This window comes from Pezoporus occidentalis, unplaced genomic scaffold, assembly GCF_034315485.1.
Source record: "Pezoporus occidentalis ecotype Australia unplaced genomic scaffold, CSIRO_AGI_Poc_V1 ctg450, whole genome shotgun sequence".
Taxonomy (NCBI): domain Eukaryota; kingdom Metazoa; phylum Chordata; class Aves; order Psittaciformes; family Psittacidae; genus Pezoporus; species Pezoporus occidentalis.
This window is the reverse complement of record NW_026915781.1, coordinates 48,185-66,595: the sequence shown is the minus strand read 5'-3', so window position 1 is coordinate 66,595 and position 18,411 is coordinate 48,185. Positions and strand designations below refer to the sequence as shown.

At 64.6% G+C, this 18,411-nt stretch overlaps 4 protein-coding genes across 8 annotated transcripts; 1 reads left to right on the top strand and 3 right to left on the bottom strand.

Moving 5' to 3' along the window:
• Positions 1-119: 119 nt before the first annotated feature.
• On the bottom strand, positions 120-1,104 carry IER2 (immediate early response 2). The gene has a single exon (XM_062635396.1). The coding sequence runs from the start codon at positions 1,072-1,074 to the stop codon at positions 223-225; it is 852 nt and encodes a 283-aa protein (XP_062491380.1). The 5' UTR covers positions 1,075-1,104; the 3' UTR covers positions 120-222.
• A 2,006-nt stretch (positions 1,105-3,110) lies between these two features.
• On the bottom strand, positions 3,111-7,359 carry NACC1 (nucleus accumbens associated 1). Of its 3 annotated transcripts, none has more exons than XR_009967902.1 (6): positions 5,150-6,093; positions 4,585-4,761; positions 4,386-4,491; positions 4,190-4,287; positions 3,496-3,926; positions 3,111-3,322 (listed from the first exon to the last, which is right to left on the bottom strand). XR_009967902.1 is itself a non-coding variant. In XM_062635395.1 (6 exons), the coding sequence occupies exons 2-6, from the start codon at positions 6,042-6,044 to the stop codon at positions 3,667-3,669; spliced, it is 1,536 nt and encodes a 511-aa protein (XP_062491379.1). In that variant the 5' UTR covers positions 6,045-6,063; positions 7,197-7,359; the 3' UTR covers positions 3,111-3,666. The 3 variants fall into 3 exon arrangements, 2 of the variants coding, with proteins under 2 accessions (XP_062491379.1, XP_062491378.1); XM_062635395.1 differs by adding an exon at positions 7,197-7,359 and having other exon boundaries at positions 3,111-3,926; positions 5,150-6,063; XM_062635394.1 differs by having other exon boundaries at positions 3,111-3,926; positions 5,150-6,148.
• Positions 7,360-7,422: 63 nt separating this feature from the next.
• Positions 7,423-11,664, top strand: TRMT1 (tRNA methyltransferase 1). 3 transcript variants are annotated; one of them, XM_062635393.1, is made up of 17 exons: positions 7,423-7,668; positions 7,913-8,129; positions 8,271-8,326; positions 8,448-8,560; positions 8,649-8,836; positions 8,996-9,111; positions 9,181-9,293; positions 9,380-9,528; positions 9,610-9,693; positions 9,779-9,848; positions 9,976-10,110; positions 10,196-10,281; positions 10,506-10,614; positions 10,717-10,793; positions 10,941-11,060; positions 11,251-11,362; positions 11,580-11,664. In XM_062635393.1, exons 1-17 carry the CDS (start codon positions 7,656-7,658, stop codon positions 11,649-11,651), a joined length of 1,830 nt encoding a protein of 609 aa, XP_062491377.1. In that variant the 5' UTR covers positions 7,423-7,655; the 3' UTR covers positions 11,652-11,664. The 3 variants fall into 3 exon arrangements, with proteins under 3 accessions (XP_062491377.1, XP_062491376.1, XP_062491375.1); XM_062635392.1 differs by having other exon boundaries at positions 7,910-8,129; XM_062635391.1 differs by having other exon boundaries at positions 7,907-8,129.
• MAN2B1 (mannosidase alpha class 2B member 1) lies at positions 11,648-18,067 on the bottom strand. The gene is made up of 24 exons (XM_062635398.1): positions 17,931-18,067; positions 17,498-17,600; positions 16,937-17,110; positions 16,369-16,562; positions 16,151-16,283; positions 15,798-15,940; positions 15,591-15,707; positions 15,426-15,508; positions 15,223-15,343; positions 14,721-14,799; positions 14,542-14,651; positions 14,236-14,343; positions 14,039-14,155; positions 13,773-13,967; positions 13,556-13,653; positions 13,364-13,487; positions 13,170-13,288; positions 12,990-13,091; positions 12,829-12,916; positions 12,667-12,747; positions 12,350-12,586; positions 12,129-12,278; positions 11,928-12,030; positions 11,648-11,852 (listed from the first exon to the last, which is right to left on the bottom strand). The coding sequence occupies exons 1-24, from the start codon at positions 18,021-18,023 to the stop codon at positions 11,731-11,733; spliced, it is 2,994 nt and encodes a 997-aa protein (XP_062491382.1). The 5' UTR covers positions 18,024-18,067; the 3' UTR covers positions 11,648-11,730.
• Positions 18,068-18,411: the final 344 nt, after the last annotated feature.

Sequence of the window (18,411 nt, the reverse complement as noted above, 5' to 3'; positions counted from 1 at the left end):
GGTATCACAGGGAACCCCCCCAGGCGGCGGCTGCACAGAAACCACTTTATTTAATTAACAAAATAGTAACTAAACACAATTCGGGGGGGGGGGGAGTGAGGGTTGGGAATCAGGACCAGCCTGGAATCCCCTCCAGCACGGCACGGCCATGGGAAGAGGAGGCGTTACCGGGAGGGGAAGCCCACCGGGAGCCACGAGAGTCCGAGGGTCCGCAGCGGGGGCTCAGCACGCCCCGACGGCCCGGACCAGGAAGGCAAAAGCAGCGGCGGGCGGTCCCGAGCACCGACCGGGCGGCCCCGGAGCGAGCGGAGGCTTCTCAGCCTCCAGCCGCGACCGTTTACTCGGCGCCAGGACCGGCCCGGCACCGGTTGAGCCGCTGCTCTGCCGTTTGCGCCCGACCCGTGCGACTGGAGGAGCTCCGGGGGAACCGGGCTCAGGCGGCGGCGAGGAGCAGGGAGCGCTCGAAGGGTCCCGGGGAGGCAGTGGCGGCCTCGGAGAGCTCGTCTGAGAGCGGTACCGGCTCGGGGAGGCCTGGGGCTGGTCCCGGTGCTGGTCCTGGGAGAGGTCCTGGGTGCTGCTGGGGTCCAGGCTCGCTGGGTCCTCCCGGTCCCGGTTGCTCCGGGGGTCCGGGCTCGCTGGATCCTCCCTGTCCCGGGTGCTCCGGGGGTCCGGGCTCGCTGGGTCCTCCCGGTCTCGGGGACTGCGGGGGTCCGGGCTCGCTGGGTCCTCCCGGTCTCGGGGGCTGCGGGGGTCCGGACTCGGTCTTCTCGGGGGATCTTCTCGGTGCGGGTCCCCGGGAGCCATCCCCAGGGGGTTCCCCGCGGTGGATCCCTGTTCGGCGGCGGCGCGGGCGGCCAGGTAACGGTGCCGGGCAGCGCGGACGAGCAGCGAGAGCTGGAGGCTCTGGTGGAGGCGGAGGCCGCCGCGCTGCAGCCGGCACCGGTAGAGCTTCCACACGGACACGGTCAGCAGCCGCTGCGCCTCCTCCATGGCGCCGCCGGGACCGGAGTGCGCCGGGGCCGCCCTCGCCGCGGGGCTCTTGTAACGCCGCTTGCCCCCGCCCCGGCTCCGCATCCGGCCCCGGAGCGGCGGAAATACCCCGGGGGGGGGGTGTGGGTGGGTGGGAACGACACGGCGCGGTGCCAGTGGGGGGGTCCCTGTGACCCACGGAGGGGGGTCCCTGTGACCCATGGAAGGGGGTCCATGTGACTCATGGAGGCGGATCCCTGTGACCCCATGGAGGGGGGCCCTGTACCCACATGGGGGAGTCCCTGCATCCCGCCCCATGGTTACCGGGCCAGCCCGGGGGGTGTGTGTAAGAGCGGGTGTTACACGGGAACCCCCCCTCCCCGTGACGTCACGGCGCGCAGTTTCCATGACTATATAAGGGGACGACAGCAAAGGGGAGGAGCTTCACGGAAGACGGGGCACGCGCGAGCCCGGGTACTGTCTGCTTCCGCCTGGCCAAATATGGCAAGGGGGCGTGGCCGCGCCCCTGCAGCACCGCCCCCCCGTGCCCCCCACCAGCGCACGTGCCGGGGTGTTATCAAACCTCTCGTGTTTTATTGTCACTATTAACACGCCGCGGCCCCTCGCCGCTCTCCTACAGCAGTTCATGTGCAATTCTCCAGCGACTCCGGGGGGGGGGGGGGGGGGGCGGCGGGTAAAGGGGCCTCTTGGCACTTCATAACACAGGACAGACACTGGTGACCCCCCCCCGGGGGGTTGGGGGGTGTCGGTGGGGAGGGGGGAAGCACAAGCCCGGGCTGGGGGGGGTCCATGCTCCCCGTTTCTGTACAGCTTCTGGGTTGGAAAACGGAAAGAAGAGGGGAGGAAAGATAAGCCTGACCCCCCCCATTAGTGAAAAGGGGACCCCTCCAGTGAGGAAGGGACCCCCCCTAGTTAAAGGGAGGGGGGCACCCCTGCAGGGCTGCGACCCGGTGCAACTCATCACACAATGGAAAGGGGAGAACTGAGGCGCAGCAAGGGAGGGGTGTGTGTGGGAGGAACAACCCAGGCATTGGGGGAGGGGAAGGCGGAGGAGGGCCGAGGAGGGTGTCCCTGTGTATGTCCCCCCCCCTCCCCGCCCCGGTGCTGGGGGGGTTTGGCACAGAGCGGTGCGGTAATGGAGCTGTGAGCAGGGCCCAGGGGGGCCGGGCAGCAGGTAAGGCACTTGACCGAACGTCAGGAGACCTGTTGGGGGGGCGCTGGGGTTGGGTAGGGGCCCACAGGATGCCTGGGTTACCCCTCAGCCCCACATCTACACAAAAGGGGGGGGGGGCCTGCCAAACTGTGCCTCAGTTTCCCCATTCAGAGCCGGTGCAAAGCCTTGCAGGGGGGTGGGGGGGTCTCCTGTGTGTCCCCCCTTAACAGAGGTGGGATTCCAACCTGTACCCCTCCCCCAAATCACCCCCCCAGGGGTTACATGGGGGTGTCACCCCCCCAGTACAGAGTAATGAAGGGGGAACTGCTCCTCAGGGCAGGTTGTGGGGATCCCATCCCCACTGGGGGGTCCCCACACACAGGCTCAGCCCTGCCCTGTCCAGCTGGGGCAGGATGACAGGGGACACCCCCCTTTCTGACAGGGTGGGAGGAGCTGGGGACAAGGGAAGAGGGTACACAAAACACAGACACCCAGAGATGCCCTCCCCCAGGGGACAGACATACAAGTGGGGGACACACGTGGTCACCTGGAGACTCTGGCCCCATGGAGGGGGGGGGACACAGGGACATGGGGGACACATGCTGGGAGGACATTGCGGGGGGGGGGATGGGGGACACCCAGAGAGACACTGGTCCCCAACTGGGGGAGGGGACATGGGGGGACACATGCGGTTGCCTGCAGAGACGGTGGCCCCATGGAAGGGACATATGGAGAAATGTCAGCCCTGGGTGGGGGTAGACAGGGGAGAGACCCCAGAGGCTACATGGGGCACCTGGAGAGGGACATGGGACCTTAAATCTGATGCCTGAGCAAGATAAAAGCCCCAGCCCTCCCAAACCCCCCAAAACTGCTGGGCGGGGGGAAGGCAATGGCCTTAGCTGTTGCCACCCCGTCCCCAAAAGCCCCAAGCCCTCCGGGGGGGGGGGGAGGGGACGGGACAACCACACCCCTCAGCAGCACCATGGGGTGGGATGGGGGGTCCCTGCCCCTAGGGGGGATGACACAGACCCCCTGGGAGGAGGGGGCCCTGCAACCACATGGATACCTCCACCATGAAAGGGGTCATCCCCAATGCGGGTGCCCACTGGGTGGGGGTTCCCACATAACCACAGGGCAGTACTACAAGGGGGACCCTATCTGGAGGGAAGGGTCCTCTACCTGGTGATGGGGTCCTTACTTGGCAGGGGGTCCTCTACCTGGCCAAGGGTCCCCACCTACAGAGGGGGCTCCCCTACCTATTGATGGGGTCCTGACCTGCTTATGGGGGCCCTACCTGGTGGGGGGTGCCCTAGCTAGGACAGGGCTCCTACCTGGAGGGGGGGGTTCCTTACCTAGTGATGGGGTCCCCTACCTGGTTATGGGGTCCCAACCTGTTAGAGGGTTCCCTACCTAGTGACAGGGTCTGTACCTGGCAGGGAGATCCCTACCTTATGCTGGGGTCCCCACCTGGCAGGAGGGGGCTCCCCACTGCAGTGGGGTGTCCCCAGAGGGTTGGAAGGGGGTCACTGCAGCCCCTCGCTGGGGGCTCCCGCTTCACCCTCGTGGGCACCAGCATCGAAGCCAGGCTCGGGGCCCATGATGTCAGGCTCCAGCTTCCCGGCCTCGTTGATGAATGATGTGTAGGAATCACCTTCGGCGCTCAGGAGCTTGAGCTTGGGGATCCAGCTCTTGCGCACCACGCGCCGCGCGTTGGTGCACATGTCAGCGGCAATGGCGTTCATCTCACTCTCCTTGAAGTTGGGCGCAAAGTTCTGGCAGTAAACTGGGGGGGAACACACACAACGGGGGTGACTGGCAGCTCCTGGGGTCCATCTGTGGGATCCCCCCAGGCCTAGGGTCCCCAGTTGCCTATTACCCTTGTGTCCCCTCTCCCTAGGGTCTCCTCCACCCTCTGATCCCCCCCCCGTTCCTGTAGGCTCCCCAACCCTGAGCTCCCCCTCTTCATTGTTTGAGTCCTCTGCTCATCTCTCCCTGGGGCTCCGCCTAGTCCTGGTCTCTTGGGTTGTTCCCTGTCCCCCCACTCACACTTGACAGCATGCAGGACCCGGCTGTCCAGCGGCTTCCGCCGGGGATCATTGGTGGACGAGCGGATGCCGGTGCCACAGCTGTTGGCCAAGGTGTTACTGGTAAGGAAGGGATGAAAACCAGGGTTAGAACCTGAGCACCCACCCCCCTCAACCTCCATAGAGACCCCAAAACTGGGTGCTGGGACCCAACTTACCGGTCAAAGAACGACGCCAGGAGCCGCCGCAGAAGGACTTTGTGCCGTGTCCCCGCGCTGACGTGGCAGTTCATCAACTGTGCCCGTGTAATGTACACGTTGGTGCCTTTAGGGGACACACACACATGGGGTGAGCAGGGCCAGGCCCCCAGTAGGGACCCCCGTACTCTCCACTCCCCATGGGGCCCTCTGGGTGTACCTGTGACCAGCTCCAGCTTCTCGGCAGGGTCCCCCTCGTCGTAGAGTTTGGGGTGACAGCGGTTCCCGATCTGGTTGATGAGCTCGGCCGGCAGCGAGGCCAAGTCCTGCCGCACGCGCACACGGGTGCGTGGCTCAGATGTGCCCTGGTCCGGCAGCGCCTCCACCTTCTCTGCGGCTGCGGGAGGGATACAAGGATAGGGTCAGTGGGGTCCAAAACCCAGAGGCACCCACCCCCCTCCCACAACCTCTGTGGAAGCAGTCGTGACACCTCGTGTGCCCCTCTCGCCACCCTTAGCGACAAGACATGCCTACAGTGTCGTGACCCTGGGGGTAACCCCACCCACTTCCCCCGGAAACCCCGTCCCACTGGCTGGGTGTGCCTTGTGGGCGGAGCCCTACTAGACCACACCCACAATAGAGGGGCTAACGTGATCACGACCTCTTACAGTCCCAACGGATGCAGCCTCACCAGGCCAGGCCACGCCCCCTTTCTCCCACCATATGGGCGGAGACTCGCCAGGCCGCAGCCAATGGGCGTCGCCCCCTGGTGGGCGGAGCCTCACCTGCCAGCCCCACATTCATCATGCTGTACATGGTGTACATGTTGCAGATCTGGCGGTACTGCTCGTCCGAGCCTTCCTCCCCCCCGTCCTCCTCCTCATCCTCCTCGTTGTGGAAGGAGCCAGGGCTGTCGCTCGTGTAGGCGCTGGATGTGCCCCCGGGGCTGGTCTGATCAGCAGCGCTTGGCCCAGGAGCCACCGGGGCCGGTGCCACCAGGGCCGGTGCTGGTCCTGCTGTGGGGGTTGCGGGTTGCGGCTGCCGCCCCAGCTCTGGCGCGGAGAACTTGGCCATCTTCCGGCTGCCGTTGCCGCCGGCGGTGCCATCCTTTGAGCCACCGTCCCAAAGGCGCTTGACCACAAAGGTGCACTGCACCCCGTCGGGCTCCCCCTGCTCCGTCTTCACCCGTGACACCAGTGGCAACGCAGCGGCGCCCGAGGGCCAGCCCGAGGTCTGAGCCACGGGGCTCTGGGGCTCAGAGGAAGGAGCCTCCTCGCCGTGCAGCCCCTGCGAGTCACAGCTGGGCGAGCTGACCTTGAGGAAGAACTCAGTCCCCTTCTCCATGATCTCCTGGATCTGCAGGAAGCCGGCAGTGTACATCAAGAGGAACTGGTCCCCCATGTTCATGCTAAGCCGGCCCGTGTAGCAGAAGCTGAGGATCTGCTGGAAGGACTGGGGCTGCACGGCGGCCGGCAGCTCCACCACCGCACTCTTGCTGCTATTGAAAAGGTCCCGAAAGTAGGAGCTGCTGGCGGCCAGCACAGCGCGGTGAGCCTTGAATGCATGGCCCTTCACCACCACTGACACGTCACAGTACAGCCCCTGCAGCCGCTGCTCATTCAGGCATTCCAGGATGCTGTTCCCAAAGTTGGGGATCTCCATCTGCAGTGTCTGAGCCATGGCGGGAGCCAACGGGAGCCTGCGGGGACGGGGCCATGGGCAGGCACAAGGGGATGTGTAGGGACACGGATGCATAAGGAGCGAGGCAGACATGGGGGACACAGAGGGACAAAGATATGTAGGGACATAGACACAGGGAGCGAGAGAATGAGGGCAGACACAGAGGACATGCAGGGACACGAATACATAAAGAGCAAGGCAGATGTGGGGGCACACAGGGACAGGGACACGGGGCAGACATGGGAAACACGAGTACAGAAGGGAGGGAGACAGACAGGGGACATGTAGGGACATAGGTACATAAGAAGCAAAGCAGATATGGGGGACACATAGGGACAGGGACACATGGGAGACACACAGGAACACAGACACAGAGGGAAGAGGGCCAGAGATGGGGGACATGTGGGAACAGGGACCCAGGAAGCAGAGTAGGGGACAGACAAATGGACACATGGAGAAGGGCAGACACATGAGGGGGGACAGGGCACAAGGGGATGGGGACAGAGAAGGGACAAGACACAGACCAGGCACGAGTCAGCCCATGGGAGGTAAGCCCAGATCCTCCCTCAGGACCCCAGGAACAACCCGGAGGGGGAGGGGTCCTGGAGATCACCCAAAACAGGGGGTTAAGGGGTGGGGGCACCCCAGGAGCTGGGTGAGGCGACCCCACCTTGGCCATGGGGACTGTCAGGGCTCTCTAAGCCTGAGGACATGGGGGTGCTCAGGCCAAGGGGGTCGCCAGCACTTGGAGGTGTCGGGGGGGGTGGCACGGGCACAGCCGCCCTTTAGGCAGGGGCGTGATGGGATCCTCCCACGTGAACGGGCCCCACACTTGGGGGGGTGGCACCGGGAGACCCCAAACCCGGGCAGAACGGGGAGGGACACACCCCGCTCCCTACATTGGAGACAGAGAAGACCCCCAGCCTTGGGGGGGGGGGGGGGGGGGGGCACCCACAAGGGGGGGTATTGGAGGGGGAACGGGGAAGCACCAAAAGATGGGGCTGGAGGCAGAAGGGACCCCGAGGCCTGGGGGAGGGGGGGGGGGGATGGCGACCGGTTGCGGGGAAGGGGGTGGGGAGCCACAGGTTCCGGGGAACGGGAGCGGAGGAGCGGCGGATGCGCGGCCAGGGGAGGGGGGGGTTCCCGCCTTACCGGAGGGCGGGGGGGGGCTCAGCCTCGGCTCCGGCCGCTCCCGGTGCCGCTCCCGGTGCCCGTCCGGGTCCCCGCCGCGCTCAGCGGCCATTCATTGTGCGGCAGGCGCGATCAGCCGAGCGCCGCACCGCCCGGCGCGGCACCCGCGCGTGCGCAGGCACGACCAGCCGAGCGCCGAATACCCACTCCCCTTCCTCCCCTCTCCCACCCTTCTCCACTAGGAACACGGCTGGCAGCGGGAATAGGCAGAGCTGCTTACCCCGACCCCCTCCGCGGGATCAACCGGGGCCTCCCGGGCCGAATTCCCGCAGAAACATGCCGGGGTCTTCCTTCTAGGTTCCTCACCACCTCCCAGGGGAGGCCAAGGTCTTATGACCCTTCCGCGGTGCCGTCCGCCTACGGTCACGTGACCGCCGCAACATGGCAGCGCCCATGTGAAGGGGGGCTACGGCGCGGAGAATGCGCGGGGCAGGTGAGAACCGGGAGAGGGGGAGCAACGAGGGGGGTGGTGGTGGGAGGGGGAGGGGGGGGGGCCTTGAAGGGGCGTGGTCTGAAGGGGGCGTGGCCTGGGGGGCTCGGGTTCCAGTACCCGAGGCCTTGTCCCGCGCCACGTGGTTGCCGGGGGAGTCACCCCTCGGTCCCATTCTGTGGCCCCTTTGGGGGCTCCATGTCCGTGTCCCCTCCCGTCCTGCGTTAACTCCCCCCACCAGCAGCAGCCGCCTTCAGGACCCTTCAACGAGGCATCCCGGGCCCCCTCCGTCGCCGGTTTGCCATGGACGGGGCCTCCCCCAACGGCTCCGGGTCCCCCCCGGCCCCTGAGGGCTCCCCCCGGGCCGGCGAGACGCTGATCTCTGAGGGCCAAGCCACCATCCTCTTCCCCAGCGCCAACGAGGTCTTCTACAACCCGGTGCAGGGCTTCAACAGGGACCTGACGTGAGCGGGGCCAGGGGAAGCTCTGGGGTATCTCAGGAGGGTCGGGGGGGGGTCTTGGGATGTCTTGGGGGTACCCCATGGGGGTCTTGGGGTGATCCCTACTCTGCCCCCTCCCCCCTCCTGACATCACTTCCCCTTCAGCTGCGCTGTGCTAACGGAATTCGCTCGGCTCCTCCTGCAGCCAAAGGGGATCCGGGGTAGGTACCACTGTGATAGGTGCCGCTTGGGTAGGTACCACCTTGGGCTCCCCATCCCCAGGCCCCCCCTTTGCCCGGTGTGGGGGAAGAGAATCCGTCACCCCAATCCCTCCTTTTCCAGTTGTCGTACCTGGGGAAGAGAACATGGATGCAGGAAGCCCCCAACCACTGGAGGAGGGTGATGGTGCCAGTGCCGACCTCCTGCAGGTGGCAAAGGCAGGAGAAGTGTGTGAGGTGCTGGGCACAGGGGGGGATTCCCCTTTTCCCTGTATTGGGGTGTCCCCCCCCATGGCACCCCATGGGCAGTGCTGTGTGTCTGCAGGGGGGGCTGCGGGTGCTGGAGGCGCTGGCGGCCTCAGGGCTCCGCTCCATCCGCTTCGCCAAGGAGGTGCCGGGGCTTCGGGCTGTGGTGGCCAACGACTGCTCAGCGCGGGCCATGGAGCTAATTGAGCGCAACGTGGCCTTCAATGGGGTGGGGACCCTGGTGACCCCCAGTATGGCTGATGCCAGGTAACCCCCCCCAAGCACCCTCAGGAACCACCCCACCGGGTTTCTCCCCCCCGTCCCGTATTGGAGCATCCTCAAAGGGGCCATTGTGTCCCATAGTGAGGTTTGAGAAAAGGGGGGGCCAGTGCAGATTCCAGGACACTCCTTTTCCTCCCCCCCCAGGATGCTGATGTACCAGTGCAAAGCTGACAGGGAGCCCTTCGACGTGATCGACCTGGATCCCTACGGCAGCCCCGCACACTTCCTCGATGCTGCTGTGCAAGCTGTGAGCGAAGGAGGTGAGTTGGGCCCCCCCCCATTAGGGTGCTCCTGGCAGCACCCCTGAACCCTTTCCCCCTCTTGCACAGGGCTACTGTGTGTGACTTGCACGGACATGGGGGTGCTGGCAGGGAACAACGCTGAGACCTCCTACAGCAAGTATGGCGCCGTGTCCCTCAAGGGCAAGTTCTGCCACGAGATGGTGAGTGGGGGTTCCCTGTTGAGTGTGGGGACAATGGGGGGAGGTCAGGGCTGTCCCCATGTCCTCCGTGTCCCCGCCATGGCCAGGCCCTGCGCATCATCCTGCACAGCCTGGACAGTAGAGCCAACTGCTACCAGCGCTTCATCGTGCCGCTGCTCGCCGTCAGTGCTGACTTCTACATCCGCGTCTTCGTGCGGGTCTTTACAGGGCAGGCGAAGGTGAAAGCATCAGCGAGGTGAGGGGGTAGACGCAGCGGGGACCACAGTGAGGGGGATGCACCCTGTGACCCCCCTTCCCCTTGCTTTGTCCCCTGCAGCAAGCAGGCTCTGGTGTACCACTGCGTCGGCTGCGGCACCCACCACCTCCAGCGCATGGGCAAAGCCACAGCCCATGGCAACAGGTATGGGGGGGGGCAGTGTGTGCCTGGGATGAGGGGGGAGCCTGGGATAAGGGGGACCCCTCACACCTCAGCTCTTCCCTTCCAGCTTCAAGTATGGGGCAGCCACAGGACCGCCCGTGGGGCCCACGTGTGAGTTCTGCCAACAGCGGCACCAGGTGGGCGCATGTGTCCCCCCCAGCCCCTCAGTGTGGGTGCATGTGTCCCCCCGTGGCCCCTCACTGTCCCTGTGGTGCTCCCCCATACCCCATCACTGACCCCTCGTGTACCCCTGTCCCCCCCCAGCTGGGTGGTCCCATATGGGCTGAGCCGCTCCACGATGTGCCCTTCGTGCAGCGGGTGCTGGCGGCGCTGGAGCGGAGCCCCCACCGCTTCCAGACGCAGGAGCGGATGCAGGGGGTGCTCAGTGGCATTGCCGAGGTACTTGGCGGGAGGGGATTTGGGGGTTCCAAGTCCTGTCCCCCCTCCCAGCGCTGAGGCTGACTCGTCTGCTCCCCATGGGCAGGAACTCAGCGACGTGCCCCTGTACTACACCCTGGAGGGGCTCAGCAGCACCATCCACTGCAACACCCCATCACTGCTGCAGTTCAGGTGGGGGCACCACAAAAACACCTCCCTAGCCCATCCCTGCACCCCAAACCCTATCCTGTCCCTCCAACCCCATCCCTACACCCCAAATCTCATCCCGTGCCCCAAATCCAATCCTGCACCCCCATTCCCATCCCTGACCCCCAAGCCCCATCCTCCCCCTCCGAATCCACTCCCCCACCCCAAACCCCATCTGTGACTCCCCCCACCCCGTGTGCACCCCCCAGCTCAGCACTGCTGCACGCCGGGTACCGCGTCTCCCTGTCTCACGCCTGCAGGACCGCGGTGAAGACGGATGCACCCCCGGCTGTGCTCTGGGACATCCTGCGCTGCTGGGTGAGGGGGGGGCACCTTGGGGACCCCCCCCCCCCAGGACACCCCAATATGGGGCAGGGTTGGAGGTCCGCCCCCCCCCATCATCCTCCTCCTCCTCCTCAGGTGCGGCTGCACCCGGTGAAACGCGAGCGGCTCACAGACACCAGTCCTGCAGCCCGGATCCTTGCTGTGGAGCCCACGTAGGGACCATGGGGAGGGGAGGAACATCTCAAAACAGGCCCAGGGAGCCCCAGAGCTGGCCCTGAGACCCCAAAACCAGCCCCAAGCACCCCAAAACTGTTCCTGAGCACCCCCAGCCCAGCCCTGAGCCCCTCTTCCCCACCCAGGCTCCAGGCTTCCTTTGCTATCCGTGCCGACGCCAATCCCAGCTCCAGGAAAAGGGGCTTGAAGCGATTCCCAGAAAACCCGGAAGCCTTCTGGGGACCTAAAGCCAGGGCCAAGGCCGGGTAAGGAGCTTCTTGGGGGTCTCATATGAGGGTTGGGCTTCTTCTGAACCAAGCCAAGGCCAAAATGTTCCCCCCCTGCCCCCATCAGGGGGGAGAATAAAGATACCCTAAAGGAAGCGGGGAGGAGGGAAGGGTCCAGTGCTCTGCCTTGGGGGGGTTCTGCAGCTCCCTGGCTCATGCTCCCCCCCAGGGGCAGCATCTCCCCATCCTTGCAGCAGAAGAGGAAGCAGCTCCAGAACAAACGGCGGCAGCGACTGCAAGGAGCCGACCTGAAACCATCCCCCTGCAAACGGCACAAGGAGGTGTGGGGGGCAGGGGGCAATTTGGGGTCTGAGAACAAAGTGGGGGCAGAATAAAGGGGGTCTGGGAAGAAGAGGGGTTCAAGGGGGACAGAGAACAAGTAAGGATAGGGGACAAGGGAGGGTCTGGGAACAGAGAGGGCAGAATAAAGGGGGTCTGAGAAGAAGGGGGGGAGCCAAGGGGGGCACTGCCACCCCTCACCCTCCTTCCCTCCATCAGGGCTGCTGCTTGCAGGAGGGGGAGCCCCCCCTTGCACCCCCCAGACCCGGCACTGCCTCGTGCCCCCATTAAACGCCTGAGGAAATGGTGTGGTTTTTAATGCACTTGTGGGGGGACACAGGACAGAGACACCCACCCCACTCTGGGATGCTCAGTGCCCCCCTGGAGTTGCCCCAGGCCCCTCATAGTGCACCAGGAATGTTCTGATGTCCATAGGCTGCAGTGTCACCCGCCGTGGGTCCAGTTTGGCCACTCTGTGTGACTGGGCTGGACCTATGGGGAAGTGGGAAGGGGTGAGGGGAAGCTGCGGCCCCCCCCCCATGCCCCCCCTTAGACCTCCTGCAGTACCTGTGGCCGGGGTCCAGACCAGGCGGGAGATGGCATCGAGGGGCTGGTCCCCCCCTAGGCTCATCTCCTGCACTGAGGTGATGGTGAATGCTGAGAACAGGTCCTGGGAAAGCAGGGAAAGGATGTTGGGAATCACGCCAGGAGCAGGAGTAGGGTCACCTCTGGAAGCCTTGGGAAAGGGTGGGGAGGGTCGTGGCTCACCAGCAGGTCGATGGTGACGGGCTTGGAGCTGTTCCTGCTCTCCCCGCTCTCAAATTGATGCTCCAGCCGCAGCAGGAGGGTCCCGGCGTCCCCAGGGGCCAGTGTCAGAAGGTGGATGCTGGGAGGCAGCTCCCGGCGCAGCGCTGAGAACTGCGATGGGGACAGTGAGGGATGTGAATGCGCACCCCCCCGTGTACCCCCCCCTGCCCCCCTGCCCTCACCTCCCACAGGCCTCGCTGCTTGGGCCAGTAGGATGGGCCTCCCCCGGGCGCCAGCACTGGGTATGGGGCCATGAAGAGCTCCTGCGCCCGCAGGCGGTGCCCATCAGCTGCTGCTTGCACCGTGTCCAGCAGCAGGAGGTGGCGACCGCGGACCACCAGACCCCGCTGGTCCGCGTCCTGCTCCAGCAGCGGCTCCCCCACCCCGCGGTTGTCATCGTACAGGAGCCGCCGATGGACCTGGATGGGGATGGAGGGGGGGGTTATGGCACCCCCGGTACCCCCAAGGACACGTTCCACACCGCACCCTGGTCCATCACCATCAGCTCCAAGGAGCCATCGGAGATGCTGCTGCCACCCTGGGAGCGATCCGTGAGCACTGTCAGCTGGACCTTCTTGTCCTATGGGGAGGGAGGGAAGAGCCACATGTGTGATAACCTCTGCCCCGGGCTCAGCCCCTGCTGCCACCCCAACGCTGGTACCTTGATGAAGATGCGGCTGGTGACAGGGTAGTAATTCCCTGCCACAGGCTCTGTCTGGCTCAGGTTCCATGTGGGACGATGGTCACGCCTGGGCGTGAGGCACAGCTTGGTTATGGGATCGGGGGGGACACAGGGGGGGATCACAATGAGCTGGCTCCAACCTGCGCTCCAGGATCTGCCGCCCATTGGAGTCAGTGTAGAACCGGGCTTGTGTCTGCAGGGGCGTCTGGAAGCGGCTGATGATCTCCTTGCCCCAACCATCCCTGGGAGAGGTGGGGGGGAGCAGCGGGGTTTGGGGGGGGTCCCACCTCCTCAGGAGCCCCCCCAGGTTCCTCACTCACTCCACGGGGATGGGTCCCACAGTCCACTCCAGCTCCACGTAGGGCTGCCCCATGTGGAGCCGCACCACTTGGGAGCACCACGAGGAGAAGTTCTGGTGAAGCTCCTGCACGAGCGTGTTCTGCAAGGGCCACAGTGGGGGGTCAGCACCCTCAGGGGCACCCCCAGAGCTGAGGGCACCCCTGGGGCCATCCACCTTCATGAGGGATGTGGAGATCCGCTTAGAGTCAGAGATGGGGATGGGCTCGGAGCTGTTGGGACGGAAGATGTAGGCTCCGGAAACCTGGGAACTCTCGTCATTGCCAACGCTGGCATTGTACCTGGGAGGAGAGGGATGGTGAGAGGTGGTGGAGGAAGGTCCCATGGGAGGGACCCCACCAGTGCTCACCAGTAGAAGCTCTGGAAGACGGGCAGCGAGATGTTCTTGGCCAGGTTCTGGATCTCCTTCAGGTGCCCAGTGAGGGGGTCAAACAGCACCCGGAGATACTGCAGGGTTGGGATGGCAGCAGCTTCAATGTCTGCCCCAGCTCCCCCAGTTACTGCAGCACTGGTTTAACTGGGACAAGGGAAATGGGGCTCCACCAAACCCCAGGCCGGGCCCATGCCTCGTTGTGGATGTCCCATGGCTGTGGCAGCACCGGCGGCTGGATGGGGGGAACATGGGGGTCCCCATGGGGTGACCGTGTCACTGTGAAGGTACTGAAGCCCAGAGCGGGTGCCGAGGCTTGAAACAGCAGCTCCTGCATGGCCCCAACATCATTCCCACGCAGCCCATGGGTGACAATGGACACAGGGACAATCTGGGAACAGGGCACAGGGTGAGCTGGGGACACGGGGACAAGGTGGGGGGACACATGGGGTCCGGGCTCACCTCGCTTGGCACGGGCTGGCCACGGGGGTCTGTGACCGTGTAGGACACCCCATGGACCGGCAGGCGGATGGGCCAGGACACGCGGCGCCCCAGCGGGTTGTAGAGGAGGACAAGGAACTGGGGACACAGGGACAAGGGCCGTGAGCCCTGCCTGGTCCCCTCCAAACCCTCCCAGGTCCCCCCGGGTCTCCACTCACCCGGCTGGAGGCCTCCGTCAAGGGGCAGATGCTGACGTTAAGGCTGTTGCAGAAAGTGAAGGTCTCCTTGGTGCCACTGAGGCTGGACAGGGCATTGGAGACCAGGAGCTGGCAGAAGGGGGGACACATGAGGGTCCCCCCATGGCTCACCCAGTGGGTCCCCAAAGCACCAGCCAGGGGCAGGGGCTCAAGCACTAGCTCCTGTCCCCCACCTCCACACTCCATGAACATGATGATGTCACCCCAAACCCCATCTGTGCTCCCCCAAACTCCATCTGCACCCCAACCTCAGCAGCGGGGCCCTACCTGGCACCTCTCCCACCCCATTGCCAACTGCTTGGCGTAGTCATTGGCCACATGCTGCTTCTCAGTGCCGGTCACAGCATCGTGGTGCTGGGCCACGGCCACAGCTTCACCTACCAGGGGACAAAGGAGACATTAAGGGGGTGCAGGGGGGGTCCCACGGGTCCTACCCCAGCACTTACGGAGCACAGAGCTGTCCCCAGGCCCGTAGGGACCATCCCGTGCTGCTGGTCCTGCCAGTGCCTCCAGTTGGCTGCAGATCTGTGGGATGGATGGAGGGGTTGAGATGGAGGGTCCAGCCCTTGGGAGCACATGGTGGGAGAGCTGGGAATGAGAGCCTGGAGATGGGAAGGCTCCAGGGAGGGCTTAGAGCAGCTCCCAGTGCATAAAGGGGCTGTAAGAGAGCAGCTTTGGAAAAGCGATGGGATGAGGAAGAACAGCTTCCAAGTGGAAAAAGGAAGAGTTAGATGGGATATAAGGAAGCTCTTCCCTTTAAGGGTGGTGGGACACTGAGATGGGTTGAAGAGAGAGGGTTGGGATGAACCATCCAGGTTTGACAGGCCTTGGAGCAACCTCCTCTAGTGGAAAGTGTCCCTGCCCATGGATGTAGGAGCTGGATGAGCTTTAAGGTCCCTTCCAATCCACCCCATTCCATGCTTGTGATGGGGCCAGGGACATTCCCACCTGCAGGAAGTTGTTGCTGAGGCGCTCATAGCGCTTCAGGGCTGGGCGGCTGCTGAAATAACCTGTCCAGAACTGGTGGGGCCCATCCGAGTAAGGGAAGAAATCATCCATCTTCAGGGACCTGAAGGGAAATCCAGGCTGTATCCATGTATCCTTCCATCCCACCCCAAGCCCAGGGTCCCCCTTCATCCTCTGAGCCTCACCAGGAGAGGTTGGCCTGGTGCAGCTCCCACAGGTAGCAGGATGGGGTGGAATAGAGGACGTGGACACGGCTGCCATTGGCTTGCTGGAAAAGCCATGGATGGGGTGAGATGGGGGTGGGGGGGGATGACAGCAAACAGGGGGGACATGGCAGGGGGCCCCCGCACCTGGGCATTAACGTGGGCAATGAGCTTGTCCATGTTCTTGAACCAGAGGTTGGCATTCTCATAGTGGAAATCGGAGCCCATTGTCATGATGATGTGGTTGGTGCGATAATGCTTGGCCTTGGGGGGGAATGGACACAAGGATAGGTCAGGAACCCCCCCAGTCCCATGGGATACCCCCTCAGATGTAACCAGTGCTTGGATACCCACCTGCTTGGTGGCGATGTCCAGGAAGGTGGAGACGATGGAGGCCACGTTGTTCTCCTCGCTGTCCCCATCCACCATGGGGGGGTCGGAGCAGAGCTGGTCCCAGCAGAAGCCCGTGGGGGGGTTGTAGACGTTGGGGAGGATGCCTGGGGATGGTCCCCCCCTTCGTCAGCATGGGATGGGGTGGCTGGGGTGGGTACAGGGGTAGGAGCAGCCCTGGGATGGGGATATAGGGACAGGAGAGCTGGGATGGGGACATAGGGATGGGAGAGCTGGGATGGAGACACAGGGATGGGAGAGCTGAGATGCAGACATAGAGGGGAGGGTCCCGCAGCCTGGGGGAGTGGGGATCCCACCGGTGAAGAGGTCGGAGGCAGGACTCTGGAGGCTCCCACTCGTCCTCCAGAGCAGCTCTAGCTCCCGGCGTTGCTCCCGCCACGCCTTGTCCTGGTGATCCACGCGGCCCAGGAACAGCCCATCATAGCCCATCTGCGGGGGGGAGCGTGGGTAGAAAAGAGGTGCTCAGAGCTGGGTACCCCACAGGGGGATCAGGAGGTCTCGGGGGGGGTCCTACCTGCGCGAAGGTGGCTGCGCTCTGCCGCGAGTGGCCAAAGGGGTCGATCTGCCAGGCCAGGCGGGGCAGGGCGCAGGGCCCCAGCTCCCTGCGCAGGAAGCCCCGGCCCAGCCCCAGCTGCTCCAGCCCCGCGCTATAGTGAGTGACCGCCTCATCCGCCATGCTCCAGCCACCCCCCACCAGCTCCAGCCGCCCTGCAGGACGGCATAGGGGATATAGGAGATTGGGGGGATATAGGAGACAGGGTGACATTGGGGTACTGAGACAAGGGCCATGGAGAAGGGGACAGGGGCACCTCCTGCCAGCAGCACCCCAAGTCCCTCTGGGTTCCTCCCTAAGCTTCTCATCCTCCCACTTTGATGCACATACCCCCCCCCATGCACATCTTGCCCCACGTCCCTGTGTCCCCCAGTGTCACACCAATCCCCACCATGTCCCTGTGTGCCTCTATGACACCCCAATCCCTCCCCATGTCCCTGTGTACCCCCCCCAACCCCCTCCTATGTGCCCCCCATGGTCCTCAGGGACACAGGACCCCACCCTGAGGTGCCCCCACATCCCCCCGCACCCTGCTCCACAAGCTGGCGCATGGTGTTCCGGGTGGCCTCGTCCTGCAGCCGCCACCAGCGAGCCAGAAAAGCCACCTCAGCGTAGATGAAGCGCCGGGCAGGCTCGGCCACCAGCTGAGCCACCACTGAATCCAGGATGTACTGAACGCCCGCATGCTGCACATCGTTCCGCACTAACGGAGACAACCAAGGGGGCACAGGGATATGTTAACAGCCATGGGGACAAGTGGCATCGGGTAGGGGGTGTGGTTATGGCATGGGAGGGACAGGGGCACAGTGATGGCCAAGAGGGTGGGAGGGACACAATAGCCAGGGCATATAATGGGAGGGGGGAATACAAGGGGGTCTCGGCATCGCTCCACCTGCATTTGGCAGTACTTCACCCCTATGGTGGCCCTGGGGATGTCACCACTGTCCCTGTGGTGGCCTCAGGTACGTCACTTCCACCCCCACTGTGGCCTTGGGGACATCATTGTCCCGGTGGTGGCCTCATGGATGTCACTTCCACCCCCATGGTGGCCTTGGGGACCAGCCCCTCCGCACGGTGACAGAGACACCACCTCCATAGAAGTACTGCTCCACCGTCTTGAGCCAGCCCACGTCGTCATGCGTGTGGGGCACAAGGTGCACGTTGAGGAGGTCGGGGCGCGTCGGGGGACAGGACTGCGGGCAGAAGCGGAATCTCAAGGGACTCATAGGGGGCTGTGCCCACACCGTGTAGGATCCTTCCCCCGCCCCCCGTCACCCCCAGTGTTTCTGGAGGAAGCCGTTGCAGAGGAGCCAGTGACAGCGCCAGCACCCTCAAACCCCCCCTTACGGCCCCCGTCCCAGCCTCTCACACCCAGCCCATGCCGGGCACTTTCCTTTCCCATTCCCCAGGCCCAGTTTCCCTCTCCCAACGCCGCACTGTTTCTCCCACCCTCTCTCTTCCGGTTCTCCCAGTTCCCTTCAGTCTCTCCGGCCCCCGGCCCCCCCGTTCATGCCGGGCCCAACCTTGTACCCGCAGCCCAGGGCCGCCGCCGCAAGCAGCAGCGGAACTGCCACCACCGCCCCGGGCGCCGCCATACCGCTCCCGGGCGCGGTCATGTGGCCAACAGTTCACATGACCCGAGGGGGGCGGCGTGCCCCCACCCCACCCACTGTAACAGCGACAACCAATGGGCGGCAAGGAGACAGAGAGTCCCGCGCTCTGATTCGCTGCTGCGCACGGACACTCCCCCGACGCGGGCGGTGACGTAGCGGACTCTAGTCATTGAGGAAGAGGAGAGCCCTGATTGACACCGCGAGCCCCTCCTTCCGGGGCGGGCGTTAGCAACAGCTCCAGCCAACGCCCAGTAACCAATCACATGCGGCGGCTCCCGAAACTCCGCCCTCGATGAGCGGTGGTTGGTGGAGAGTGAAGGGCAGCTTTCTCCTTCAATGGGGCATGGAAAAGCCGCCCCCCTCAGCGGGGCACCCAGAGCCAAGGGCTCGC

Excerpts from the sequence above, each read along its gene's own strand:
- IER2 (XM_062635396.1), bottom strand. The coding sequence starts at position 1,074 with ATGCGGAGCCGGGGCGGGGGCAAGCGGCGTTACAAGAGCCCCGCGGCG.
- TRMT1 (XM_062635391.1), top strand. Across the intron at positions 9,694-9,778 it reads GCCACAGCCCATGGCAACAG|CTTCAAGTATGGGGCAGCCA; the intron begins GTATGGGGGGGG and ends CTTCCCTTCCAG. Across the intron at positions 10,111-10,195 it reads TGCTCAGTGGCATTGCCGAG|GAACTCAGCGACGTGCCCCT; the intron begins GTACTTGGCGGG and ends CCCCATGGGCAG.
- NACC1 (XM_062635394.1), bottom strand. The coding sequence starts at position 6,137 with ATGTCTGCCTCGCTCCTTATGCATCCGTGTCCCTACACATCCCCTTGT. Across the intron at positions 4,492-4,584 it reads GAAGCTGGAGCTGGTCACAG|GCACCAACGTGTACATTACA; the intron begins GTACACCCAGAG and ends TGTCCCCTAAAG. Across the intron at positions 4,288-4,385 it reads CTGGCGTCGTTCTTTGACCG|TAACACCTTGGCCAACAGCT; the intron begins GTAAGTTGGGTC and ends CTTCCTTACCAG.
- MAN2B1 (XM_062635398.1), bottom strand. The coding sequence starts at position 18,023 with ATGACCGCGCCCGGGAGCGGTATGGCGGCGCCCGGGGCGGTGGTGGCA. Across the intron at positions 16,284-16,368 it reads GCGCAGCCACCTTCGCGCAG|ATGGGCTATGATGGGCTGTT; the intron begins GTAGGACCCCCC and ends TCCCCCCCGCAG. Across the intron at positions 13,488-13,555 it reads GTCTTCCAGAGCTTCTACTG|GTACAATGCCAGCGTTGGCA; the intron begins GTGAGCACTGGT and ends CTCTCCTCCCAG.